We start from the raw sequence: 26,838 nt of genomic DNA, 5'->3' as shown, positions 1-26,838 counted from the left end.
GCCAGGCCCCCGACTCCTGGTTGGGTGTTCTTTAACTCTGTGCGTGCGTACCCTACCCTCTGGGGTCCACCTCGCCGCATGTCACACTGCCTGCAGGATGCGATTTCAGGCAGCCAGGCTCTGGGCAGGCTCAGCTCCAGGACACATGGTGTAGCCAACAGGGAACACCCAGGCTGGCCACTGTTGCCCCCATGACCCAACAAGGCTTCCTGTTGGGAGCAGTTCAGTCCCTTTTGGGGGGAGTCTGACAAGGAGATGCCAACATGTGCCTGCTTCTCCTCCGTGGGCAAAACAGGAAGAGCCAGAGAGTGTAAGTGTAGGACTCAGGCCAGCCAGATGCCAGACTTACAGACACAGCCTTTCAAGAAGCACAAGGGTGGGGGTGGGGGGACTGGCATCCCAGCCATCTGCTGAGGTGGCCAAGTCCACTTTCAATTGTGCTGTAGAATTCCTTTCTCAATGCCAGACTGTCCCTGGTGGATTCATTTAATTAAAACCCCACCAGATCCAATCTGTTACAAGTTCTAAGCTCACACATGTTCTATCCAGCTAGTCATAGGATACAGACAGGCCACAGGCCTGGGCCATGGCCACTGCTGCAGTGGCTGGGCTACAACAGACCTCACAGCCCCCAGGTCAGTACCCTCCCGGGTTCACCCAGTGAAGCTGCCCTGTGTTGTGTGAGACACTGCCCGTTCTGGGCCTCGTGCTCTGTCCGTCCTCCCTGGCTCCATCCCATTCAACCCTCAGGCTCATCCTTGATGACTCCTTTCCTTGATTCACTCATTCAGCAGAGATTTGTTAAGCACCAGTTACGTGCCGAGCACTCCTAAGAGTGAGGAATCTGGTAGTAACAAAAGAGACAAAAATCTCTGCCCTCGTGGGCCTTACAGTTTAAATCCACAAACACGAGAGCGTCTCGCACACTGTATCTACTCTTCCCCTTCTCCCCTCTCCTTTCCTTTCCTCCTCTTTCCTCCCTTCCTCCCCTCCCTTCTCCCCTCCTGAACCTACTTTAGGCCTGAGCACTTGACAATGGGACCATGCAGAGGCCCCCTGCCTGGCATCTCCCACTGCCATCCGCACCCCTACACATAGGGATGCCAGGAAAATCCATCTCCATACCTCTTTGGCGTGTACCTCCCCTGCTCAGAAGCTGTCAATGGTTCCTCACTGTCTTCAAGTTAAGATTTGGATTCCTGCACCTCCCCTTCCAAGCTCTTCCCATTTTAGCCCTTGCTCACCATACCAACCTTCACTACTTTCTGCTCCAAATAACCCGGAACTTTTGTTGTTAGGTTTATAATATTCATATTAGGTTTATTCCTATTCCTATAGGTTTAAACCTATTCATAAATAGGTTTATAATATTTATAATTCATTTCTTTATACTTAGTAATAGATTTTTGTAGAAAATATAGAATCTATAAAAGAAAATTAAAAGTAATCATGAGCCCATGATTCAAAGATAAACTCTTAGGAGGTTTTTAGTATATTTCCTTCCAGCTTCTCTTTCTATGTGTGTGTATGTGTGTGTGTATAGCTGCATTTTTCATATTTGTATATTTACTGTGGGATCCCATTACACATAAAGGGTTGTATCCTACCATTTGTACTTAACCTTCGATGGTGGTTTTCTATGTAATTAAGAGACTCCTAAGAACAGCACTTTAATGGCTACCCAATATTCCCCCACATAAATATACCTTAATATGTTTAACCAAACCCTATTGGCGAACATTTGGACTGTTTGCAATTTTTCACAATGAAAATGCTGCTATAAACATCCTTGTTCATAAATCTTTGTTCCGATCTCTGGTTATTTTCCCAGGAGAGATTCCTAGAAGTGGCATTGCAGGGTCACGGGCAGACACATTTTCTAGGCTCTTGAGGCATATCGCGTAGCTGCCTTCCTGAGACAGTCTGCCCGTCCCCCTCCGCCCCTCATTTGTGAGCATGCCCGTTGGCCTCGAGTTAATTTCCTCTGCCCCTAACATGCCACGTGTCTTCCTAGCATTGTGTCTTTGTTTCAACAGCTCCCCTCCATCAGAACCCTGCATTTCCCACCCATCCTTTAGAGCTCGGGGCAAATACCACCTCCTCCACGTATCTAAACTGAAGTTCTCCACCACTAGCCCTCCCTCAGGTCCTGTCTTAAATTCTTCCTAAAACTTTTCCTACCTTTGCCTAGCATCTTAATAATTTGTGTAATAACAACCTCTTCTTTGGGCGGGGCATTGAAGTTTTCAAAGTGCTTCCACTGAGATGTTTCATCTGATTCCCTTTCACATGGAAAATGTTTTGTGGTCAAGGACTGTGGTTTGATCATCTGGGTCTACTTCCCCTGGCCCCATCACCCACCTCAAGTCTAGCCCAACCTCAAGCTAGCCCTTAATTTACTGGAAGTTTACGACAGCCTTCACTATTCCTAGTCCTACCAGAACAGACTTCAGAGGACTCCGCTCTGCAGCGAGGACTGAGCTAGATCAGAACGCCCTGGATTTCAGTCCTGGCTCTGTCCCTGCCCCTCTCTGGGCTTCAGTTTACCCATCTATAAAATGAACGAGTTGAACTACATAGTCTCCCATACTCCAGGAGAGATGGCTCCCGCGGCCCCTGGCCCCAGGCACCCAGAGCAGCCCTGGGGTGCCTGCGAGGGCCCCTGTGCAAAGCCAGCCTCTGGGATAGGCCAGAGGGAGCTGGCCAGGGAGGCAGGCCTGGCTCCAGGCCAGGCTGTGTCTGCAAACACTGACCTTGGCTGCCGCGGGGATTTTCCATGACACCAGCACCACCCCCCTCAGCTCCCCCTAATCCCATGTGGGCCTGGGGAGGGCAGAGGAGGGGGGCTGTCCTACATCAGAGAACCCTGAACCGGAGTCATAGGGGCACCTGCGGATGGAAGAGAGCTAAAAGAGAGACAGAGGAGAGGGCAGTGGGCCGCCACGTGGGAAGCTGGGGAGGAAGGCAGGGGGAGGGGGACGACCATGGTGGGGAGTGGGGACAAGAGCTGGAAGAGGAGCCGGGAGGATGGGAAGAGAGGATCTGGAGAGGGGCAGGGCCGGGGGGGGGGGGGGCGGTGCTGTGCCTCCGAGCTGTCCTTCCCAGGAGCTCTGGCCTGGAGGGGGACAAACTCCAGACCCAGTTCTGTACACTGGTCCCTCCTGCCAACCCAGGTCCTTGAGGCCCCAGTGGTTTCCCAGGCCTAGCTCAGGCCTTGGCCAGGGCCGGGGACAGCAAGGGATTCCTTCTGGGCCCTAAGGCTGATTTCATTTTGCAGAGTCCTGGGGGCCACAGGGAGGGCAGGAGCTATGAGTCACAAAGGGCCCTCCTCTTATTCCCCACCCCCCCATCCCGCCCCCGCTGCCGCCGGCTGCTGGGTGTCTGGGCAAGTTTCTCTCATCCACATCTCATGCTTCTGGGCTGTCTGGGCTGAACAGCGTTATCTGAGCAGCTGCACCCACCCGGCCTTGCGCCGGACACAGGGGACTTGCAGGCCCTCCAGGGGCTCAGAGCCCCGCAGAGCTCCTCTGCAGAAATCCAGGCCTGAGCACAAGGCAGAGGGAGAGGTCCCTCCAGCTTTGGGGAGGTGCTCCAAGGTTCTTGGAAAAGGCAAGGTCTGAGCTGGATCCTGCAGGATGGAAGGAGAGGGCCTGCGCTCCCCTCCCCATCTCCACCAAGCTGGGCAGCCTCTTTCTTCCCTCCCTCCCAGGGCCTGGGCCAGCTTCCTTCCGCCTCATCTCCCTTAACACACCAGTTAGGTCCCTGCGGAGCCTCCGGTCCTACTTCCTGGCTTCTCACTGCTGCCACCTCCAGATCAAGGGGGCGGCTCCCTGTCTGCGCCTCAGGGTCCTCCGTGGACCTTTCTGAGGTGCCCTCTGCAGGCCCAGCAGGAGAGCTCAGCCTCCTCTGGGGGTGCCTATGTCTCACAGCCAGTCCCCTGGAGCCGCCCCATCCCCCTCAAACCCCGAGTCCTCTCCGGCTGCCCCACCAGACCCAGACAGCATGCTGAGGTCACACCCCCTCCCCAGGTGCAGCTTTGCATCAGCCCAGCTTGGCCCAGAGTGCACAGCCTCTGGGTACCTCTGGCCACGGGTCACCTCATCCATCTTCTCTCAGGGCAAACATTAGCCCAGCCAGGGCCATATTTACATTAGATAACTAGGTCTGCGGGGAAACCAAGAAACAGGTTGCAGCTAGGCATTGCCAAGGGCTGTGTGTTTCTAATCTACAGAAGGGCTGGGCCAGCCAGAGACGGGACACCAGAGAATCTCAAAGTCAGAGACCGGGAAGAAGGACCTTAGAGTTCTTGTTGCTACAGAGGAGCGTTTCCCAAACTGTGCTCCAGGGAACACTTGTCCAGCAATATGCACTGTGAGAGAAGTGTTCCAAGGTCATACTAGCAGGAAAATTTAAGCACATTCTCCCAACTTCAACTGACCTTGCTCTTGAACACGTCTGTGGCTCTGATAAAGCCCCCACTTAAATCAAATGACAACAAATGCAGTTGAATTCAGCATTCCTGCAATTTCATTTAACCAAGCAACACTTTTCTCATCCAACAGTTATTAATAGTACATGAAATTGGTATTCCAGGAAATTACCTTTGGGAAACACTGATCTCAGAATGTCAGTGCTGAAAGGAACTTTAAAGACCATCTAATTTTGATGTTCCCCAAAATATTCATACTAATGATTAATATTTATTGATCCCAACATCCTAAGCATTTTAAGTCAACTAACTCATCAAATCCCCAGAGCCACTCTATGAGGTAAGTGCATCATTATTCCCATTTTACAGATGAGGAAACTGAGGCACTTAGAAGATTAAGTAACCTGGCCAAAGCTGAAAGCTGTTTGACTCCAGAGTCTGTTCTCACCTATACCACTAAACTGCAGAGATCCCCGTGGAAAGTAGAAATATCCATTTTCAGTATTTCAAAAGCATAATAATAACAGTTCAGTCTCAGAATCAGTTATCCCATAGTAATCAGAAGTTCTGACTGGGAAATGAGTTCCTAATTAATTTTGATGGGAAAATAATTCATTTTTTCACAATTATCTATGCAGTGCCTATTCTAGGTAGTAGCTACACTGTACTGATCAACATATTATACTTCATATGTAAAATATTTAAAAATTTAGACTGTATGAATGGGTGTGGGTGAACAAACAAAAACAAAAAAGGCATCCATAGCAGGGGGAAAAGGTGGGAACCCTTTATCTTGTCCTGTCTTTCCATGTCACAGATGAGGAAAATTGAGCCCCAGAGAGGAAAAGGGACTTGCCCAAGGCACAAGCTGGTTATGGTTAGGGCCAGGTCAGACCCCCAGATCTCCCGCTTCCTAGTCCCAAGCTCGCTCTTCCACCCAAGGCTGTGGTCAGCTTTCTAACTTTGTGGCCAGCTAGGCCAGGGGTAAGAGGTCAGGCACTCAAGCTGGCATGTGAGGTCAGTGGGAACAGACAGCTGAGTTCAATCCAGCCAAGGCCATGACCAAGGGCTCAGACTGATTATTTGTGCTTCGACTAGAAGGAAATAGTCCACAGAGAGAAAAATTTCAGTAAGAGGGAGGGATGGCCCCCCAACCCTCTGCATCTCCCTGGAAGACAGAGCTTTGGCCAGTTTCTGAGGCCCTTGGTGATGTTGGGAGGAAAATAGAAGAACTAAGGCCCCGGGGCTCCCATCCCACCTAATTTGTCCTGCTGTCTCAAAATATTCATAATTAATATTTATGTCCAGCCATATAATTTTTAAATCTAGCCACTTGGCTTCCTCAGGTAAATTCTATGCTCCAGCCAGGTTTCTAGGCCATCTCCTAGCTGGGTTGCTCCCAAGCAGGGGCTGCTGGGCTCTGGTTGAATGAACAGGGCAACCTTGGTTATACTGAGCCATAGGGCAGAGGACAAAGCATTGAGTTTGGAATGGAATATCCCAGGTTATAGTCCTGGCTCTTCCATTCACTAGCTGTGTGATCTTGAGCAGGTCACTGTCCCTCTCTGGGCCTCTGTCGCCTCATCTGTACAATATAAGGACTGGACCATATGGTCAGTAAGGACCTTTCTGGCTCTGCGCATATGGTGGATTCAGGAAGGGTAGCTGGGAGAAGAGGGGACAGGAACAGCCCCAGTCAGCTCTGAGAGGCAGGGTCGAGAGTCTCAGGGTCAGGGCGCAAGTTCTGGCTGGTCGGTCCATCACGTATTAGGAGGGAGGATCCTCAGAGAATCAGCCCCGGAGCGTAGCCTCTGTGTATGTCAGCAACACACAAGGACAGATGGAGCGCCTCATCCTGAGATGCGCAGGGCTGGACAGGAAGGAGAAAACGGGGACTCCCTTTGCCCCCTCTCCCTGGTAAAAACCAAGCCTGAGCACTGGGCAGGCGGCAGGCCTGCTGGCAGGCAGACAGGCCTTGCCAAACTCCCAGTTACTTCCCAGAAGTTCCAGGGCCCCCTGGGAGTGGCTCCACCCCAGCTGGCGCCCCTCCAAGCTGGGTGCCCACGTCAGCAGGTCCTCCCAGCTCCCTCGCCCTTTCACCCAGTGACAATAGAACAGGCGAAGGGGCGGGGGCATGCTGACCCTAGGCCCGATGCTTGGAGAAGCATCTGAATGCCTTGGCGTTGCACCCCTGTTGCCATTTCCGCCCCATCCAGCTCAGGGCAGTGGCCGAGGACGAGGCTCCAAACGGACTGCTCTCCTCTCGGGTCTCAGTTTCCCATCCTGATCGCCTTCCTGGGTGATAAATTGGCTCTGAGGCATCAGAATGAGCGATGAGTCAGAAAGTCTAGTGGCCTTGGCCAACTCACGAGGCTCCTCCAGCTTTCATTATTCCAACTATAAAGTGGAGATAGTCATAATAACGACCTTGCAGCAAGTGTTGGAGAATTAAAGTTAAAAATGTATCTGAAGGATAAGATGTGCAGCCTCAGCGTGTGGTAGGAAGTGAGGGTGGGCCCTGGAGGGCACCAGACCCCAAAGGTGGGGCAACACCGCACAGGACAGTGGCCGTGGCGGAGCATGAGACCTGGGCCCTGGGGGCTCTGTGGGCAGCCCACAGCGGGTAGTGAGGCTGCCAGGCCGGCAGGCACTGGGTTTTCCTAAAGGATGGTGGACCGGGGGGCAGTTACAGCTTATGAACAGACACAGGTGAGGTGCAGTGGTGGTGAGAAGGGGTCATTTTCCCTGACGCTGGGATGTAGTTGCCTGACCCCATCAGGGACTGCCTGCCACTCAGGACTGCACTTTCAGGCCGACTTTCCCCTGTGAGTCCCCTCACTGCTCCTTCTGTCGTGAACTCCACAGGTTCCAAAGTACTTTGACGTCCAGTCTCCCCTTTACTCCTTTTTTTTTTTTTGGCTGCGCCATGCGGCTGGCAAGATCTTAGTTCCCTGACCAGGGATCAAACCTGGGACCCTGGCAGTGGAAGTGTGGAGTCCTAGCCACTGGACCGCCAGGGAATTCCCTCTCCTTTACTTCTGACAGCAGCTCTGGCAGTGGTGGCCGGGGTGGGGATTAACAGCTGTAGCTCAACCCCCCAGAGTGCAGAGCAGACGAGAGAGGTCCAAAGAGGGGAACGGATTTGCCCAATGTCACACAGCCAGCCTGTGGTCAAGCCGGGGCTGGTCCATGCCTCCCTATCCCTGTTCAGCCCTGGCCACAGTGCTGTGCCCTCCCCCGCATCCTATGCTGCGCCGGCCTGGGGGACAGGGAAGGGCAGGATGATGAGCTGCTCTGACTCGGAGCCTGCCCAGCTGTCGAGGTGAGCTGTGGTCTGGCTGCTGTGGCCGAGCTGGCGGGCACAATCTGTTCTCACCCTGCTGGGGTGCAGACGGGCCAGGCATGGCAGCTCAAGAGCTCAGCTATCCAGGCCCCTGGCAAAGGGTGACACAGTCACCAGCTAGATGCCACGGTCAGGGAGCAGGGGAGCCCATTCTAAGGGCGGCCCACAGCCTCACATACCCCGGCAGCAGTCCCCCGACCTCCCTGAGCTTTAAGATTCACATGGCTTTAGGCTGACAGAGATGCCAGGCTTACTGGAAATGAGCCGTCTGCCAGCCTAGGTGGTCTCTTGGAAATGTGAGGGAAACCTGGCCCTGCACTGTGAGCTGTTACTGAGCGCTTCATATGTACAAGACTCCGTGCTAAGTGTTATACACATTATCTCACTTATTTCTCCCCAAAAGTCCTGTGATGCAGGTGCTACTTATGAGCCCCATTTTACAGATGTGGAAACTAAGGCTCAGAGAGGTTTCCTTTTTTAGAAAACACACAGTCCATGGCAGAGTCAGGATTTGAATTCAGATCCCATACCAAAGCAGACGGTATCCTGCCTTGCCATCAATTCAACAAACATATTTTGGGCATAGCCCATGGTCATGGCTGGCAGTGAGTGGGGGGGGGTAGGGAGGAACATGACAAAGTCCAGCAGTGCCCACCCCCACCCACCCCAAGCTAGTATTTAGCGTACATATGTATTTACAGTTGGGGGACCTGAGTGACAGAGTAGGGGATGGTGGTAGTACTGGCCCTGGACTTCAAAGCTGAACATTCTCAGTGCCACTCAAAGCAGGGATCACTTCCAGCTGTGAGCAACCCAGGATGGCTGCAGAGAAGAAGCAGCATTTTTAAGTTTTTTGGTTTTTTTAATTTTTTAAAATTTATTTTATTTTTGGCTGCATTGGGTCTTTGTTGCTGGGCGCAGGCTTTCTCTGGTTGCGGCGAGCAGGGGCTACTCTTCGTTGCAGTGCTCGGGCTTCTCATTGCGGTGGCTTCTCTTGTTGCGGAGCATGGGCTCTAGGTGCTTGGGCTTCAGTAGTTGTGGCATGCGGGCTCAGTAGTGTGGCTCGTGGGCTCTAGAGTGCAGGCTCAGTAGTGGTGGCGCACAGGCTTAGCTGCTCCGCAGCATGTGGTATCTTCCTGGAACAGGGCTCAAACCCGTGGCCCCTGCATTAGCAGGCAGATTCTTAACCACTGTGCCACCAGGGAAGCACTCAGTTAAGTTTTGATAAGGCTTTAAAAGGTGGGAAAAATGGAAAGCATTACTTTATTATAATAATCCTGTTAATAAAAGTAATAAATATCTTAATAGCTCAGTGAAGGAAGCAGGGCCAGGACCAGCAGACATAATTTTACAAATGAGGAAACATGCTCAGAGAGGGGGAGTAATTTGCTCAAGGTCACACAGCCACTAGTGACAGGGCCAGACTTGTGCCTAGGGCTTCTGAGTTCCCATCTAGGGTCCTTTCCTCTCTAGGTCTCCAGGCAGAACTCTTGACTTAGGCCATGTGACGGTTGGCTCAGAGGGAGGCTTTACCTCTGCCTGGCTCCTGGCTGGGTGAGGGCTGAGGGGCATGGTTGGGCGTGATAGGGTTGAGACTGTCTGACTGGTGATAGTAACACCTGGAAGGACAACCAGGGCCCTTGCTTCGACAAAGGCAATGCCGCATCCCCATGAGGAGAGACCCTACATTGGGGCCAGGCATAGAGGATGATCCCAGGGCCCCACAGAGGGTTTGATGAGGACTCTGGAGCACTGATTCATGGGGGGAGGGCACTGTCTCCTTTCTCCTCCTCTGACACGGGTGGGCCAGCTGCCTCTGGGAGACTGGTGGGCCCCAGGGGCGAACTACCCCCATAAGCTTTGGCTGGAAGCAAGGAAATCATCAAGGACCCCCAGGGTCCCTCCCTTCACACTGGATGCAGGACTCATTCAGTCCAACCTCCACCCCTTCTAGTCAAGGAAACCGAGGCCCAGAGAGGACAAGGAACAAGTCCAAAGCCCACAGACACTAAACTAGAATCCAGGTATCCCAACTGACTTGCCAGTACTGTTTCACACTATCCACGCTGCCTCTAGACTAAGTTCCCAACAGCAGCACGAGTCAGCTCCTATTCTGGGTAGAGAAAATGGTCGGGTCTTTGAAGCCAAACAGACTCTAATTCAAACGCACGTTGCTGTGCCTCCAAACAGTGTGACCCCGGAAAAGTCACTTAACCCTCCCTGTTTCCTCTTTCCTTCCTACCTACCCCCTGGAGTGGTCATGATAGTAAATGAGAAATCATCAGCAAGGAACTAGCACAGTGCCTAGGGACAAGGATGCACCCATAACTGTGAGTCGTCTTCTCTTTGGCCAAAGGAAAAAGAGGCCAGACTCTGCGAGGTTGCGGAAGGAGAGGGGAGAGTAGGGGGAAGGGAGGCAGGTTTCTGGAAGGGCAGCCCCGTAGCACGTGTTTGATCTCCTCTTCCCCTTTTTCCCCCAGGCTACGGCCACGCAGCGCCCAGCACCGACGGCGGCAAGGTGTTCTGCATGTTCTACGCGCTGCTGGGCATCCCGCTCACGCTGGTCATGTTCCAGAGCCTGGGCGAGCGCATCAACACCTTCGTCAAGTACCTGTTGCACCGCGCCAAGAGGGGGCTGGGCATGCGGCGCGCGGACGTGTCCATGGCCAACATGGTGCTCATCGGCTTCTTCTCGTGCATAAGCACGCTGTGCATCGGCGCCGCGGCCTTCTCCTACTACGAGCACTGGACCTTCTTCCAGGCCTACTACTATTGCTTCATCACGCTCACCACTATCGGCTTCGGCGACTACGTGGCGCTGCAGAAGGACCAGGCGCTGCAGACGCAGCCGCAGTACGTGGCCTTCAGCTTCGTCTACATCCTCACGGGCCTCACGGTCATCGGCGCCTTCCTCAACCTCGTGGTGCTGCGCTTCATGACCATGAACGCCGAGGACGAGAAGCGCGACGCCGAGCACCGCGCGCTGCTCACGCGCAACGGGCAGGCGGGCGGCGGCGCCGGCGGCGCGGGCGGCAGTGCGCACACCACGGACACCGCCTCGTCCACGGCTGCGGCAGGCGGCGGCGGCGGCGGCGGCGGCGGCTTCCGCAACGTCTACGCCGAGGTGCTGCACTTCCAGTCCATGTGCTCGTGCCTCTGGTACAAGAGCCGCGAGAAGCTGCAGTACTCCATCCCCATGATCATCCCGCGGGACCTCTCCACGTCCGACACGTGCGTCGAGCAGAGCCACTCGTCGCCGGGAGGGGGCGGCCGCTACAGCGACACGCCCTCGCACCGCTGCCTCTGCAGCGGGGCGCAGCGCTCCGCCATCAGCTCCGTGTCCACGGGCCTGCACAGCCTGTCCACCTTCCGCAGCCTCATGAAGCGCAGGAGCTCCGTGTGAACGCCTTGCGGGGCCTGGAGCACCTGGGAGCGCGGGCGGGGCGGGGGGCTCCTGCCCAGAGGAGCAGCGGGGTCGGCGAAGAGACCGCCCCAGCCGCCTTTGGCGCCCCTCCACCCCTTACCACCCTCCCCCCGCCCCCCATCTCCGACTGTGCCTGCTTGCACCAGCCGGCAGGAGCCGGGGCTCTGAGGACCCCTGGAGCCCGCATCTGCGCCCTGCAAATTCCGAGAAATGTGAAACTTTGGGGGGGGGCGGTGGTCGGGGAGGGAAGGCAGAAGCTGGGAGCCTCCCATCCCTTTGGAAAAATAAGGAGCTCCCCAGTTCGCAGAGGCCCTGCTGGTAACCAGACCATCACCCCTCCCCCTGTCCCTTACGGAGGGAACTTCGTGTTCCGTGTAAGTTTGCATCTCTATTTATACCTCTGTCCTGCCAGGTCTCCCACGTTCCCTTGGCTCCAAAAGTCAGGGTGTCTTTGTCGAGGTCACCCCACTCAGTCCCACTCCCCTTCCTCATCCCCAGCTGTGTCTCCCAGTCTCCCACTACCTTTTGTGTTGTTTTGCATGGCTTTGCAGTTATGGAGGAAATGGAAACCCAGCAGTCCCTAAAGCTAGTCCCCAGAGGGCAGGCAGATGGAAGCAAGGACAGGCAGGCTGCAGAAGGGGTGGAGAAGGGAAGGGGGAGGCAGAGGTCCAACAGTCTGCAGGGTGGTCCCCTTGGTAGGTGAGAGCTAACTGGCCTCCAGTCACATCCTCATGTGGGGCCAGAGGGAGTCCAGCCTTCCAGACACTGCCCTTGAAATCAAACAGAAAACTTCCTCCTTGCCATCACTGGCCGCTGCTGCTAATAACCGACTCTTAGATCCGTGAAATGAGTTTGAAAACCCCGTCCTGACTACCCATTCGTTTGATTCTCTCCACACCCCAGTTAGGTCACCAGGGCAGGAGTTGTCATGCCCATTTTACAGATGACACTGAGACCCAGACAGGTGACATGACTTGCCCAAGGTGACACAGGTAGCAAAAGGCAGAGGGGAGCAAGAACCCAGGCTGTTTGTTCTGAGCCTAAGTGCTCTTTCTTTCGACTCCTCTTCCGCTCTTTGAAAGCAAAGTTCCCAGCCTGCACACCCTGGCGTTGTGTGGGCAACTGGGCCTTAGACCGGAACCAGAGCCCAGGACTGAGCCAGTGCTGGGCTCAGCCGCTCCTCTGCTTGGCCACGAGGCAGGGCTCTCAGTGGGCTGCTGAAGCAGGGTAGGACCACTCAGTCAATGAACTTCCTACTTACAAACAGGGGAGTCCTTAGGGCCAGATAAGCGGAGCTGGGGCTGACAGCAGAAAGGCCAGGAGCTGGAGCTCTAGGAGTTGGGAAATTGGGCAGAGCAGCCTAGAGAGCTGGCAGGCATATCCTCCTGGGACGTGAACCCTGACCCCACAACCAGTGTTGGTGCCTGTGTCCCCAGTAGCTAGAGATAAGCCGTAGCTGCAGCAAGGAACGCTCCTCCCAGGTGTACCCCCTGCCTACCCCACCTGCAACCCAGAAGCCCAGGTACAGAGCAGCAGTTGGAGGTGAGACCTTGGGCTCCACGGTCAGGGCCCAGAGCTAGAGCTGGGACCGTGACTCAGACAGCATCAAGGGATGGGTGAGGGGCCTCTCCGCCTCCAGCTGCCCCCTTACTGTTCCCGTGTCAGCTCCTTAACACTGCTGAGCGAGGCCAGCCCTGGCATTCAGGGAAGCTGTAGTGGAGGCCCCCGGGGTGACCAGCCTCAGCCCCACCCTGACCCTGCGCTCTGGCCTCTGGGCACCGCGGGAGGGAAGTCTGGCCTGGCCTGTGTGTGAATGCCGTCTCAGTGTGGAGCGTCCTGGCTGCCCAGGTGCCACAGAGAGCAGGGCCCAGGACCAGGGGCTGCCCTCTGTGTTTATGTTGGGGTGCCTCTGTCCGGTGTGCGACCCTGCCCTCAAGGGGTCCTGTCCCGTCAGTCCCAAGGGAGCCACGACCAAAGTTGTAGGGAGATGGTGGGGAGGGAGGCCGAATGGCCCTCGCGGAGCACGGCAGACTGCTCCGTCTCCGGCCAGGTCTTTCCTAGGGAACTGGAAGGCCGGTGTTGCTTCTCCCTCACCCCCTCCCACTGAAGGCAGCCTTTCTGCCTCCCCAATGCCTTATGCCTGGGCACACTGCCACAGAATATGCAATACGTGTGGGTGACATGCCCCCGCGCCCACACCCTCACCCCGGGCAGCCCCTGGGCCCCGCAGGCCACAGCTGCCATGGCCTCCCTTCAGCCCCTCCTGCCTATCTGCCTTCACACTGAGAATGGCGCCTAATAAATGCTGTCCACGGAGACCAGGGTCAGGCTCAGCTGCCTCTGTCATCGTGTACCCTTGGCACTGCCAGGGAGTGGTCACTCCCCCTCTGGGGTCTGAGGACACACCCAGCAGACGCAGCTCAGGGGTGAGATACATTGCGGGCACCTCTCTTCCAGGTACATTTTCCTCTGGGTGTGGAGGGACAACACAGCCTGGGACTGGGCCCCAGAGCCCAGGATAGACCCGGAAGCAGATGCATCCTGAAGTGGTGCTAGCGCCTGGAATCAGCGAGCCAGTGGCTTCCAGGTGCCACTGAGTACAGTCCACAGTGGCCTTTGACCCCACAACCCATGCCTGTCTCCCCGTCTGTCTTTCTTTCATGAAACAATACTTAACCCCTACTACAGCCAATGCATTCTAATACTTTCTATTCTAGTTCATGTTATAAAATGCTGGTCACAACCCACTAAATTGATTTCTCTCCCCACTAATGGTTTGCTCCCTGCAGACTGAAATACACTAGAGAAATAAAGGCAGTGTGGGTAAGGCTGCTTTATCCCAGCCCTCCCACCCACCCACATAGGTCAGTTGAAAAATACAGAGAGAGACCTATGTACTGGGGATCCAGGGGTCGAAGAAAGAAGTGGTGGCACATGCAGGAGGCAGGACACGGCCAAGCCTTGTGTGACGGCGCTCCTGGCTGCTCCTTGCAGCTGCAGGCAGGCCCCTGGGACACACTGATTGGCCTTCGGCCCTTGGGGTGGCCACGGCACAAACGGCCCTGAGCTCCCCTTGGCTCACCGCACCCAAGACCACCTCATCAAAAGCCAGGGCTTCCTGCCCACGGCCTATCTGCCTGTCTTTCTTAGAAGAGCTAAGTTAAACGATGTCATTTTTGAGGTCAGCAGTGGCCAGTCCAATATCGCTTTGACTTTCCTAGGCAGTTCCTACAGGACATAAAGTTGCTGGAGCTTGCCCTCCTTTCTTCATTGCCTAGGGTGAAATAATCAGAATTCGAAGGAATTCCCCAAGGGGCTGCAGTCATCCCAGTCTTCCGAGGGGTGATCAGAATCGTGGCTGCAGTGACCTGCACCCCAGCCCCTGCCCCCAGCTCCTAATGGCTCAGAATTGCCCTCGGTCCTACCGTGGGCTCTTCATCTCCAGGTGATGCCATCCCCACCCTCCTCACTTCCACACAGCCTCTGAGGCATCCTGCACTAAAAAAAATATATGTACAGCAAAACAAAAATAGAAAACCAGCACCCCAGAGCGGGGTGTGGTATAAATATACCAAGACTCTGACTGAAGTGGTTCCTCTGCGCCAGCCTCAGATGGAAGCAGAAGCTTCCTGGGAACTGAGAGAGAGAAGGGTCTGCAATGGAACTCTTCCCAAAATGTGTCCCATGCTATAGCTTGTGGCGAAAAGAGTTCCTTGGTCAGATGAATCTGGGGCAACACTGCACACATCGCTCAAGTGTGGAGCTTCCCGAGACATCTTAGCCCAGTGAAGGTTCTGAAAAGCCCAACGGCAGACCCAGCTGTTTACCTGTGCTTAAACTCACAGCATTGCCCAAAGTCACTCCCAGCACCAGCCCTTCTGTTTGCACGACGTCTCCTCACACCCCGGGTCCCACAGAGCACGCTTTGGGAAATGCTGATCTAGTGAAATCTGTCTGATGAAGAGAGACGTTTGATCCTGCCCCCTCAATAAATTGCAAAAGGAGCTTAGCTTATAAGTCCTTCCATAACTGAAGGCCGTGACATTATGAAATACATATTTTATTCCCATTACACGTCAGCTCAAACCAAGGCTCGGAGTAGCTCACTTGCCAAGATCAGGCGGTGGGCTGGTGGCAGAGTTGGGATCTGAGCCCAGGCCCGATGACTCCGGGGCGTAAGCTCTCAGCCTCCTTGCTGCGTCCTGTCCCCAGGTGGTCCACGTCTTCAGCAAAAGTTTGGTGGAAGCCGCAGAGCTGTTTAGGACGTGTCATTTCTTATTCAGAATCTTGGTGAGTGGGGAGCCTATAACCTAAAAATGTCTCCCTTCAAAGATGACAGGTCCTGACGCAGACAAGAAATTCTGTTCCATCTTCAGTCCTCGCACTCCCATAGATAGGACCATTCAGCTCTTTCTTTCTTTCAGCTTCACTACAACTTATCTCAGGAAGCCAAGGGCAGGGAAGGGATGCCTAGGGCCAGGGAAGAACTTCAGAACAGACACACTGTCAGAGGAAAAAAGCAACAGCCCCACCTCAGGACACACCTCGCCGTCTGCACTGAGTAGCATGAAGCTTAAGCCCCCCTGTCACTCCCGAAGCTGGGTTCAGCCTAGAAGGCTGAGACTTCATTTCCCTAGGGGCCTCTGAACAGCCCAGTCTGTAGTGGACACGGTCCCCTCCTCTTGCCCAATGATGCTGGGACAACAGCCTCAGGCACTGCCATCACCTCGGTCAAAGTTTGCAAAGCATCACACGCACACGCGCGCACACACACACACACACACGCACACACACACTCCTCTAGATTTGTGGTCCGGCTCCTCTTTCTCAGAGGAAGCGATTTTGGTTCAGAGAGAGGAAGTGAGATGCTCAAGGTCAGGAGGCAACATAGCGGTGTAGCCAGGATTGGTATCCGATAGCCTCGCTTTCCACACTTCCTCCCCACACACCCACACAGAGCAGAGGCCCAGCCTTCTCTGACTCTGATTTCAGATGAAAGCTGCTAATTGCTAATCTCTGAGGTTGAGTCACTCTCACTCATGCTGGAAATTTCGCACATCTACATCTGGACACACACCAGGAGACGCACAGCCCCGCCCCTCACTCACCCAGCTGCAGGGGAGGGCCTTGTGGGTAGTGCCACCCTTAGGACGGGGGCTGTGATGGAATTGACTCCATGATCTTCTCTGGCCATGAACTCCCCGAAAATCCACGCTAAGGGCGTTTTCCATTTACAAAGCCCTCTCACTTCATTCTCTCGTTGGTTCGTCAGACAACTCGGTGATTTAGGTGAGAATTAACGCTCCCATTTTACAGATGACAGAACTAAAGAAAGACTTGAGGTCCTGAGAGCCGGCACGGTTCCACATTCACTTCCATATTGTTGATGGTTGTGCCGGGCCACAGCTCCTGTGCGCCCCAGTACCTCTGGGCCCCAAGTGTCCCCCACAGTGTGCCAGGCTGGTTCCCACGGGTTGGGGAGGCCCAGGTGGATGTGACTCACAGAACCTATTAGCAGAAGGAGACAAGGAGTCATGAACATTTTGCCCGCTTCACCATGAGCCCTGAGCAAACTTTGTCCAGAGCCATGGACTTTGGATTAAGGGCAGCACAATGCCCTTAATAACAAGCCCCGCCCTTCAGCTGGAAGGGCCGTAGGATCCCTGGGAGAAGGTCGTGCCTTTGACCCAGGCCAAGTCCCTAAGTCAACACTCTTCCTCCCTGAAGAGGGAACACGTGAACAGGTCCTCCCTGACTACAGAGTATTCTGGTCTGACTACCGGATCAGAGTGGTAGGAAGAAGGCCCACAGCCCTGGGCTTGCTCTGGACCCAGCATCAGGGTTTGAGAGGTACCGTCCTTCCGGATTGCACAGGTCCAGCTGGGGAGACTGAGGGTGCCGCTGGGGCAGGGAGCCTGGCCTGGGCTGTGTTGCGCTTTGGCCCCACCTTTGTCGTGAAAACTCTCATTCTGCCCTTATTTCAGGCCACCAAAACTCCTAAGGAAACTTTTGGCTGCCAGAAGTACTGTGGCAGCCTCTCTCCAAAGGTAAAGGACGCGCCGGAGAATCAAGGGTGTGTTCATTATTGAGCACCTACTGTGTGCCACAGACTTTACAAGTCTCACAACCACCCTGTGAGGCAGGTGCTGTTACCCTCATTTTGGTAGATGAGAAAGGTAAGACTCAGAGAGGTTAAGTGACTTGCCCGAGGTCACACAGATAGTAAGTGGCAAAGCCGCACCCAGGCCCCTCTGGCTGTAATGCTCAGGCACTTTCCAGGGCACATCCGTGCCTGGAATACATCTAGTCCAGCCTCCCCACAAAATAAGAACTGCCTCAACATCTTCCCTACCAGGCCATACAGCCTCGGTTTACAGGACCCTTGCTCTCCGAGGCCGCCCCTTCATTCACTGAAAAGCAGCTCTGATGACCACATGGAGACGTGGACCATATCCCTTCTATTGAGACAAGAGCTGCTTCCAGTTCGGGCCATGCCTTCTGGAACCACAGGGAGTAATTCCGTCTGTTTCGGGCATTGCTCTAAAGGATTCAAGGTGGCTCCCCACGTAGACAGGCACCTCTAAGTCTCCTCCAGGTTAAATGTCCTATTCTTTCAGCCACACCTCCATAAACAGTACATCTAGACCTCTCACCAGCCCTCCTCTGGAAGAGCTTCAGGTTACTTCTTCCCCAGGAGTTTGATCCCTCATGTGTGGCCCAGCTGCACAGAGGTGACGAGCGTCCCCTCCCTTGCTCTGGATCTTCCTATTAACGCCGCCTAAGAGCACATCTGACATATGCGCAGCCGCCTCACGCTGAGCTTGCAGCCCAGCAAAACTTTCCCGGAGCTTGTCGTGTGAACCACTGTGACAGACACTACCGGTTACCTGATCAAGGGCCATCCCTGCACCCTTCTGCCTTGATGGCAGAAGGAGACATTCCGCAGGAGCTGACCCTCCCTCAACGCCTGTTCCAGGAAATAAGCCAATCACGGTGACCTCAGGCAGCTTTCCAAAGACTGAATTAGTACGAGTGTGTTCCATTCTGGTTAATGGGTTCTTCAGAGAAGTCTGCTGGGGGCTACTGCGAGAGGCTTTCCTGAAAGAAATCACAAGGGAGGAAATGCCACTCTACTTTGACTGGAACTTGCCAGGTCTATGCGTGATGCCTGGAATAGTGACAGCCATGAGAGAAGACATCGTGGGCACAGTGGGGATGGCAGAAGGAGAAGGTGGAGAGCTTATTTGTCACTGTGACAGTGAGCGGCCCCTGGAACCCCTGACCTCAGGCCGTCTCGTCACAGGAGACAAAAAGTGTAAGACCCAGATGGGTTTTCCATTACTGGCAGCTGAAAGCCCCATGGCCCTCAGGCTCCTGCAACAGGATTATTGTACTGTCTGAACCTGGTGGACCCCAAGGGAGAAATGGCTTTGTTCTTCCTCCCTTCACGGCCTTTAGCAACACTAGCTTGAGTCTCCCATTCCTGTCTCCTAAATATCAGCTGGGGCTAATCCCAGAGCTTTGTGGTCGCTCTTGGGTATCAGGAAGTCCAGGCCAGTCTAGTCCAGTTTAAAACTTTAATCTCAGATCCATTTTAATGCTCATATTCACCCTGTTCCCAGAATAGACCATCCTTCAGCCGAAGGGACTTAGAAAGGGGAGGAGGCATGCTCTTCTCCCCAGCCCCCTCCTTCTATTTCTGGTCCTTCCACAGTCTCAGGCTGGGAAGAGGAATTAAAAAGACAATGGAGGGACTTCCCTGGTGGCGCAGTGGTTGGGGGTCCGCCTGCCGATGCAGGGGACACGGGTTCGTGCCCTGGTCCGGGAGGATCCCACGTGCCGCAGAGCGGTTGGGCCCGTGGCCATGGCCGCTGAGCCTGCGTGTCCGGAGCCTGTGCTCCGCGGCAGGAGAGGCCACGGCAGTGAGAGGCCCGCGTACCACCAAAAAAAAAGACAATGGAGTGACTTCCCTGGTTGTCCAGTGGTTAAGATTTTGCCTTCCAGTGAAGGGGGTGCAGGTTCCATTTTTTGTAAGGGAGCTAAGATCCCACATGCCTCATGGCCAGAAAACCAAAACATAAAACAGAAGCAATACTGTAACGAATTCAATAAAGACTTAAAAAAAGACAATGGAAGCCCTCCGTGTGGCCTGGCTCCCAGTGCTGGCTCTCCAGGGCTCGGTGTGGGGTTTTCAGAACCCACACAGGAGCCTCCACGGAGGGGCAACCCAATGTCCCCACAGGCTCTAGCCCGTGGGGGTCCCCCCGCAGCCTCCTCTGGCCCTGCAGCCTTGGATGGAGCACTGTAAAAATCCAAAGGTGGCCCAGCCAACTTCTAGTGTCCACTTGGTCCACAGGACACTCCCACATCCTGACCATGCCAGTCAGTGGGAGTACAGACGGCCCCCAGGAACCCCTGCCACCCCTCCCCAATGCTCTTGTTCAAATAAGCAGAAGATGGAGCAGCAAGTTTATATCTAAGGAGACATCCAACCTGGGAAGAAGATGCTGTCTCCCCTTCTGGTAGTTTCAATGAGGGATTCCTGGGAGCCCGCTGCCCCAACCTGGCTAGGCTGGAGAGGAGGGAGCCACAGCGCTCTTCCCCCAGACTGACAACTCAGAGCTAAAGTGATTGTCCCTCCTCTCTCTGATGTCCTGCTTATTTATCCAGGCCGGGGAAGACCGAGGACATATCTTTGCCCTTGAGTGTGCATATGCCAGGTAGCAAATGCCAGGGTAAGAGAAAAAGTCAATGCCTGTTATGTACCTTTCAAGCCAGATCTTTCCTGAGAGGTAGCTGAGCAGCTGCTTTTCTTTTTTTTTTTTTTTGTGGTACGCGGGCCTCTCACTGTTGTGGCCTCTCCTGTCGCGGAGCACAGGCTCCGGACGTCAGGCTCCGGACGTGCAGGCTCAGCGGCCATGGCTCACGGGCCCAGCCGCTCCGCGGCATGTGGGATCCTCCTGGACCGGGGCACGAACCCATGTCCCCCGCATCGGCGGGCGGACTCTCAACCACTGCGCCACCAGGGAAGCCCTGCTTTTCCTAATGTCAGTGCAAGATCGTGCTGACTTAGCGCTACTAGAATCCCATCTGGTTGGTTCCAGGCTTTTGATGATGTTCTGGGTGTTGAAGCCTGGTTCCACTGTTAAATCTACTCCTGCTCTCTCCCAGCTCTGTGTCACCCACAGATTTGATAATCCAGCTTTCTGTGCCATTATTCAAGCCTTTGATGAAAATATCAAAGAGAACAAGACCGAATAGAGGATCCTTAATTTAGGATGACATTTATTCCAGCATGTTCTTGGTGAACTGTTACTGGCTCCAGCCACTTACCACTTCCTTTTATCTGTGCTCTAAAACTGTCTGTTTAATCAACGCTCACAGGTGATGAGGCTCCAGTCCATAGCTCTCCAGTCTCCCGGGATGTCAGTGACCTGGGCCGGGGATTTGGGCTTGCTGAAAATAGCAGGTGCTTCCCCGCCTAGCTCAGCCTTCACCCTCTTCCCCCCTCCTCTTCCCCCCTCCCTCCACCGCCTCGTTTGGGCATCATCATTGAGCTCAGCTCTGCCCAGCCACACCCCAGCCCCAGCCCCAGAGCTGAGCACCGCCCGTTCATCCCCTTCCCGGCTCAGACTCAGCTCCTCTCTCAGGCAACTGGTCTGTCCCCGAGGTGGGGGGGGGGGGGCGGGAGGGCAGTCACTGGAGTACTCAGATGACCTTAAGTGTTGAGCTCTGCCACGGGAAGCTGCTGACGTCCAGGACCCTGAGGTCAGCTGGGGCTGGGGTGGGTGGAGCACAGAACATGTATTAAGCAAGCGCCAGGAGCTGGGCTAGATGTGTTACCAGAACCTCATCACAACCCTCATCACATCAACTGTCTCCACCCCCGGGGTGAGGAGAGGAGGTGAGGGAGGCCACACCATTTGCCTAAAGACACCCAACCAACCAGTAAGTGGCAGAACCAGTTTCTGACCCCGAGGCTGTGGTTCCACCTTCCAAACTGGCCACCATACCCTCTGGGTAGCTGTGCTGCTGTTTTCTCACCTTCCCAGATTCCCTCCCAGGCAGTTAGGGACCGGCTGCTGCTTCAGCAGCCTCTGGAAGACAGGGTAAGCCTGAGCACAGCCCTCCCTGAGCCCCCGGGAGGGAGTAGCACGTTGAGGGCAAGAGGAGGGCGGAGGAGGGGGGAAGAGGGGGAGAGGGGGAAATCAGGCTGCAGGGAAACGAGTCCAGTGTTCCCAAGACCTGACTGATTTGGGATTAATCTTCCAGATCTGGCACCACAGATGCGATAGGAATCTGCTGCTGCCCCGCCCCCTCCAGCCCATCGCTGGCGGAACAGATGGGCTGACCCCTCCCTGGGGTCTAAGTAGGGCACTGCTGGGGCTGCTGGGAGGCAGGGAGGGAGCCAGTGAGCCGGGCAGGGAGAACAGGGGCAGACCTAGCTCCACCTCCCCTGCCCGGGCCCCCCAGCTTCCAAGGCGGGTAGACCCTGAGGGTCCGCTGTCTGCTGCCAACAGTGGGTGGGGTTGCCACACGAGGCAAAGACTCCGGTCCCTGGAGCAGAGCCTGGACGAACACTGCAGGGGATTCATGTACAAGTCAGGCAGTCCTTTCTAATTCCAAAGTCCTTCACCTGAGGCCACTGGAACGCACGAGGAACCGGAGCTTCCTCCTCGGGGCTCTGGAGCAAGGCTTGGGCAGCGCTGTGCCCAGAGCACCCTGGTCCTAACCAGGCCCAGACTCTGCCCGGGCCCTCCCATCACCATGAGCACAGTGGGGTGGAGCAGGCCCTGGGAGGCCGGGACAATGCAGACACGTAAAGACAGCAGCTGTCAGGGCTGGAGGCACCTTAGGACCCATGAGTGCTCTTTACGTTCCAGAAGCGAACGCTGAGGCTCGGCGAGGAGAGGGTCCTGCACACAGGGAGTGGGTAACAGAGCCGGGGGGGCTGCCAGCTCCCGAGTAGTGCTCCTTCCCTAACAGCACAAGCTGCCGAGCTTTATTTGTAACAGCAAAACCCAGGAACAACCCAGACGTCCACCAGCAGGTACATGCATAAACCAACTGGGCATTTCCACGCCGAGAACTAGTTACCACTCAGCAACAGGAAGGGATGAACCAGTGATACGTGCAACGTGGATGAGTCACAAAAGATCACAGAAGTCAGACAGAGAGGACACACTGTAGAAGTCCATCCATTTAAAACTCTGGGAAGTGTAAACTGGTCTAGAGGGACAGACAGCAAATCGATGGTTTACAGCGCCAGGAGGGGCACTTTAAAAAGGGGCACAGGAAAGATTTGGGGTGAGGGGTATATTCACGGTCTTGATTGTGCTGTTGGTTTTGCAAGTATGCACACATGCTGGGGAGGGGAGGGGGCTGATGCGGGCCGGGGAGGGGATGGACATGGAGTAGAGCTGGCCCTGATGGAGCCTGGAAGGAAGGCTGGGATGTAGCAAATGGCAAAGGCACTGCAGAGGCAGGAGCTTGAATGAAGGCTCAGACAAGGCAAGGCTCTCAGAAGGATCCAGAACAATGGGAAGAGCCCAGGGCTGCTTGGGATGGGAGGGCGTGGGGCTGAGAGGGGAGCTCTGTGTCCATCTCCTTCGTGGTTACATCTCTGGGGCCTCACAGGTACCTACACTTCACAGGCATCAAAAGATGGTTGTGGACCTGTGGAGGGAGAAAGAAGAGGGGAAAGAGGAGGAGAGTGGAAGAGGGACCCTGGATGCATCCGCCAGGCTGGGGTGTGTGGGTATATTATTCCACAGGCAGCAGGGAGCCAGGGCAAAGGAACAATGCATGTAATTTAGAGTTTCAGAAAATATGCCTGGCAGCAAAGTACAGGGACCTCCACTCTGTCCTGACGGATGCAACTGCTCTCTGGAAGGACTGCTCCATCTCTGTACCAGCCTGGACAGGGGAGTGGCAGGGCACATAGCAGGCTCTTCTCCAAGAGCTGGGAGGGCCTGGGATGCCCCAGCTGCTGCTTCCAGAGCTGAGAACAATTTACTCCCTTCGCCTGCCAGGGAGGCCAAGGAGGGCCTGTGGCACAGCTAGGAAGGGGGAAGATTTTCAAAACCCTGTGATGGAATCTCCCTGGCTTTCCCCGGCCTCATGTTTCACAGGTGCTTCCACCCCACAGATCAGATCCTCCAGCGGCAGCAGTAGCCCCAGCAGCCCTGCCTCCAGGGCAGGAAGGAGGAACACAGGCCTGTAGGAGTGTATGAGGCCAGGAGGGGCAGGCAGGTACCACATGTCCACTTGGCTCTTCCACAACCCAGCAGCTGAGGAAACTCAGAAGACCCAAGTCCCTCCCCCAAGAGACCACCTCCCCCAGGGCCAGCTCTGGGCTGGGAGTAGGGGTGGGCAAATGAATGGGCTTCCAGGATGTTGGGCCAGCTGTCTGCCTGGACCAGACTGCTGTCATCCTGTTTTCAATTTAAGCATCAAAAATGAATAGCGGCTGCCTGGGGTGTTAAGATGAACCTTGTAATCTACCATACCCAGCGCATCACTGCACAGTCGACCCCTTCATCTCCTCCCTGAACCTGTGAAGCGGTCCAACTCTACAAATAAGGGTTGCATGCTTCAGCTAGGCCTGTGGACTTGTCTAAAGCACCACAGCTTAGGAGGAGGGAGCTTCAGCTTCCAAGCCAACCTCAAGAAGGGCCCAGAAAGCATGAGGACAGGATGGAAATTTACAGACAGCACAGAGTAGGACCAAACTGTCCCAGCCTCATGGGTCTGCCATTACGGAGAGGCCCCAAAGGGACCACCTTATCCTGCCCTTCAATTTTGTAAATGAGGAGACTCACTGCTGAAATAACGTGTCCATAGTCATACAAGGAAAGTGGCAGAGCCAGTCTCGGCCTGAAAGGCCTCTCTGGTTTTGACAATTGTGGAGAGCACTTCTCCCTTCCTTCCTGTCGGTTCATGGGGAAACATCTGACTCTCGCACACAGACAGTGTCCCGTGTCACCGAGGATGCACTGGGAGCTGCCGGGGAGTCAGCGCAGGCCCAGGTCCCGCCTTCAGCAGAGCTGTAAAGCATCACATGGGGCTTGCCTTTCCCTGCCGCAGTCTGCCTAGGGCAGAATTAATCACTGCACAAGATTTGACCAGAGTTAGAAGGAACCCCAAAGGCTCAACCTGCCTCATTTCACCCATCAGGAAACTGAGGTCTGAGAAGGACCAAGGAGGCGGTCACAGGAATCCGTACCTTCAGCAGCTCTGAACTGAGAGAATAAGAATCAGGGAGAGGCCCGGACCGGCTGGCCCAGGGGGTCCTTGGCAGGGAGAGGCTGTGCTTGGGCAGAGTTACGAGGGGCATAGGCTCACCCCATCCCCTGTTCCCACAGCACAGGCAGATACCCTGAAGCCTGTCCCCCAGGGGTCCATGGCCAAGTTAAAATTCTCTACTACAGGGAAAAGAACAGCCACGACTGTTGAATACCTACCAGATGCCAGCACTGTACAAGGCAGGAATCACTCTCCCCACTTTACAGATGAGCCAAGATTCAGGGAGGTTGAATGATCTGCTCAAGGTCACACAGGTGGGAAGGAGCAAAGCCCGGACTGAAAATGCAGTGTCCTTCCCACTGCACCTCACTGCCCTCAGCCTGCGCCACGCTGCTCTTTGCTTCTGGAAGGAATTGCCCAAGCTCATCTGCTCAGCCAGCAGCCCTGAGATGGGGCCTCTGCGGTCCTTCGGCTGCCTCTCTCCAGCCCATGCTTCTGGGATCATTCAGTGCTGACCCCCGGCCCTCGCCCCAGGGCCCCTCACACAGGAGTCCCCTCATCAGATGGTGTGGAGACAGCCCAGGCCAGCCAGGACCAACTCACCAGACCCACCCTTTGAGAATCTCCAAGCGATCAACTTGGGAATCTGCATTTTTACAGGAACCTTTTGGAAGCACTGTTTTGGAGAAAGAAAGTGAGAAAGGCTGGGATCTGCTGCTTTCAGTAAAGATCTCCCGCAGGTCTCCCTATGTTGGAGAAAGGAAAACCTATTTCCACTCGACTCTCTCAGGCCTAAAGCAAGCTGGTTTCGATTCCCCTTGGTGGAATCAAAGGCGCCCCTTCTGGGAGGCACAACTTCATGTGGTGAAAAACACCCCCATCGTGTGGGGAAAAAGGACGCCCCTTCCTCCAGGCACCTCCATAGCTGAGGGAGCCGCTCAGCGGGAAAGAGAGCTAGGAGGTCTGATGCCCCCGCCCACACGGTCACATCTCACTCAGGAGAACATGTCCTCCCCTGACACACTTGCCCTGCCTGCCCCCTCAGGCTAAAACCCGTCTCTGCTGTGGAGAAAAGGTCGTTTGCCTGGAGTCATTAAAAATTACACATTAACAGTCCTACTGATTTCCAGCCATTTCAAATGCTGGCTTTGGCCAAAAACTTCTTTAAAAGGCCACCCTCCCTTCTTATTCCATAGTGTTTACATTTTATAACGTTTAAACAGAACCGCTTTCAAGCAAAGATAGGCAATACTTTCCTCGAATGTCCACATAAAAAGTAAAATCTGGGAAACGTCTACATTGGATGGCTAGGGAAGGCCTTCTGAGCCCAGCAGTGATTCGCTCCATCTGCAAAATAGTTCAGAATACTGCTGCCTCACGTGGGGAACCTCCTTCTCCGAGAAGCCCTCCTGCCTTCCATCTGGGCTCGGTCATGTATATCAGTCCCCAGGGTGTCCTCCATAGACGCGGCTGAGTCTCCACTCTTTATATGCACGAAAGCTACATTTACTGAGCTCTTCTGATGTGTCAAGGTCAGGGACTACTAAGGGAACTACATAGAATTGTTTATTTGCCAGATCAACCCTATAGGGTAGCTATGACTATTATACCTGCTTTGCAAATGGGAAACAGAGGCTCAAAGAGGTCAACAGACCTGCCCACCATTGATTCCACAGCCCATGCCCTTCAAGGCCGTCTGCCCCAGCCAAGGAATCCCTAAACTGACAGGGAGTCTGAAACCTTGTGCCAGGCCTGGGGTCCTGCCAACCTCTCAAGCAGTCCACTCTCCCATCGTGGTTGAGGACACTTGACTGGACCTTCCACCATTTGACCCCAAGAGAAGCTGAGTCCTCAGCCCCTCTTTTTGTTATTCTGCATCTCTCTGAATCACTTACCTTACAATGCCCAAGATACTCCTGGGGCAGATGCTTTTTGATGTTAAAGTTTCCTCACGTGACTCACAAACATTTTAAAAAGCTGGATGGGCCCCAGCCTCAGCATCTCTCCTTTAGCAGTAGGGGCAGCGCACCATCTAGTGGCTGTGTGGTGAACCTCGTATTGGCCAACCTGCAGGGGCAGAGCCCAGGATCTGGGAGGCCCTTAGGTTGTCCGGTGGTCCAACTGAAGTTCAGAGAGGGGAAGTGACCAGCCTACAAGCACACAGCAAGTCAGTATTCAGTCCTCAGGACCATAACCCAGCTCTTGGGCAGCAAGACGGTGCTTCCCAAACTTCCCACACAGTTTCAGGGAAGCTATGGGTCTGGGAGAAGGTCTCAATTCTGGTAGTTGTGAAAATGAAGTGTCCCGTTCATAGGTGCACCATCTTCCTGGTACTGCATCCTTTATTCTGTTTCTCATTTTTGAATAGGTAAAGGTACATATGGTATGAAATCCAAA

At 54.7% G+C, this 26,838-nt stretch overlaps 1 protein-coding gene across 1 annotated transcript in view; it reads left to right on the top strand.

Annotated features, from left to right (window-relative positions):
* Positions 1–13,512, top strand: part of KCNK3 (potassium two pore domain channel subfamily K member 3) — a 38,656-nt gene extending 25,144 nt beyond the window's left edge. The window contains exon 2 of the mRNA XM_060169873.1: positions 10,253–13,512. Coding sequence (XP_060025856.1) covers positions 10,253–11,175 — 923 coding nt within the window. The 3' untranslated portion in view covers positions 11,176–13,512. The remainder of the gene's footprint in view (positions 1–10,252) is intronic.
* Positions 13,513–26,838: the final 13,326 nt, after the last annotated feature.

Source organism: Lagenorhynchus albirostris, chromosome 13 (genome assembly GCF_949774975.1).
Source record: "Lagenorhynchus albirostris chromosome 13, mLagAlb1.1, whole genome shotgun sequence".
Lineage (NCBI taxonomy): Eukaryota > Metazoa > Chordata > Mammalia > Artiodactyla > Delphinidae > Lagenorhynchus > Lagenorhynchus albirostris.
The sequence above is the reverse complement of the archived record's forward strand: the minus strand, read 5'-3'. Positions and strand labels throughout refer to the sequence as shown.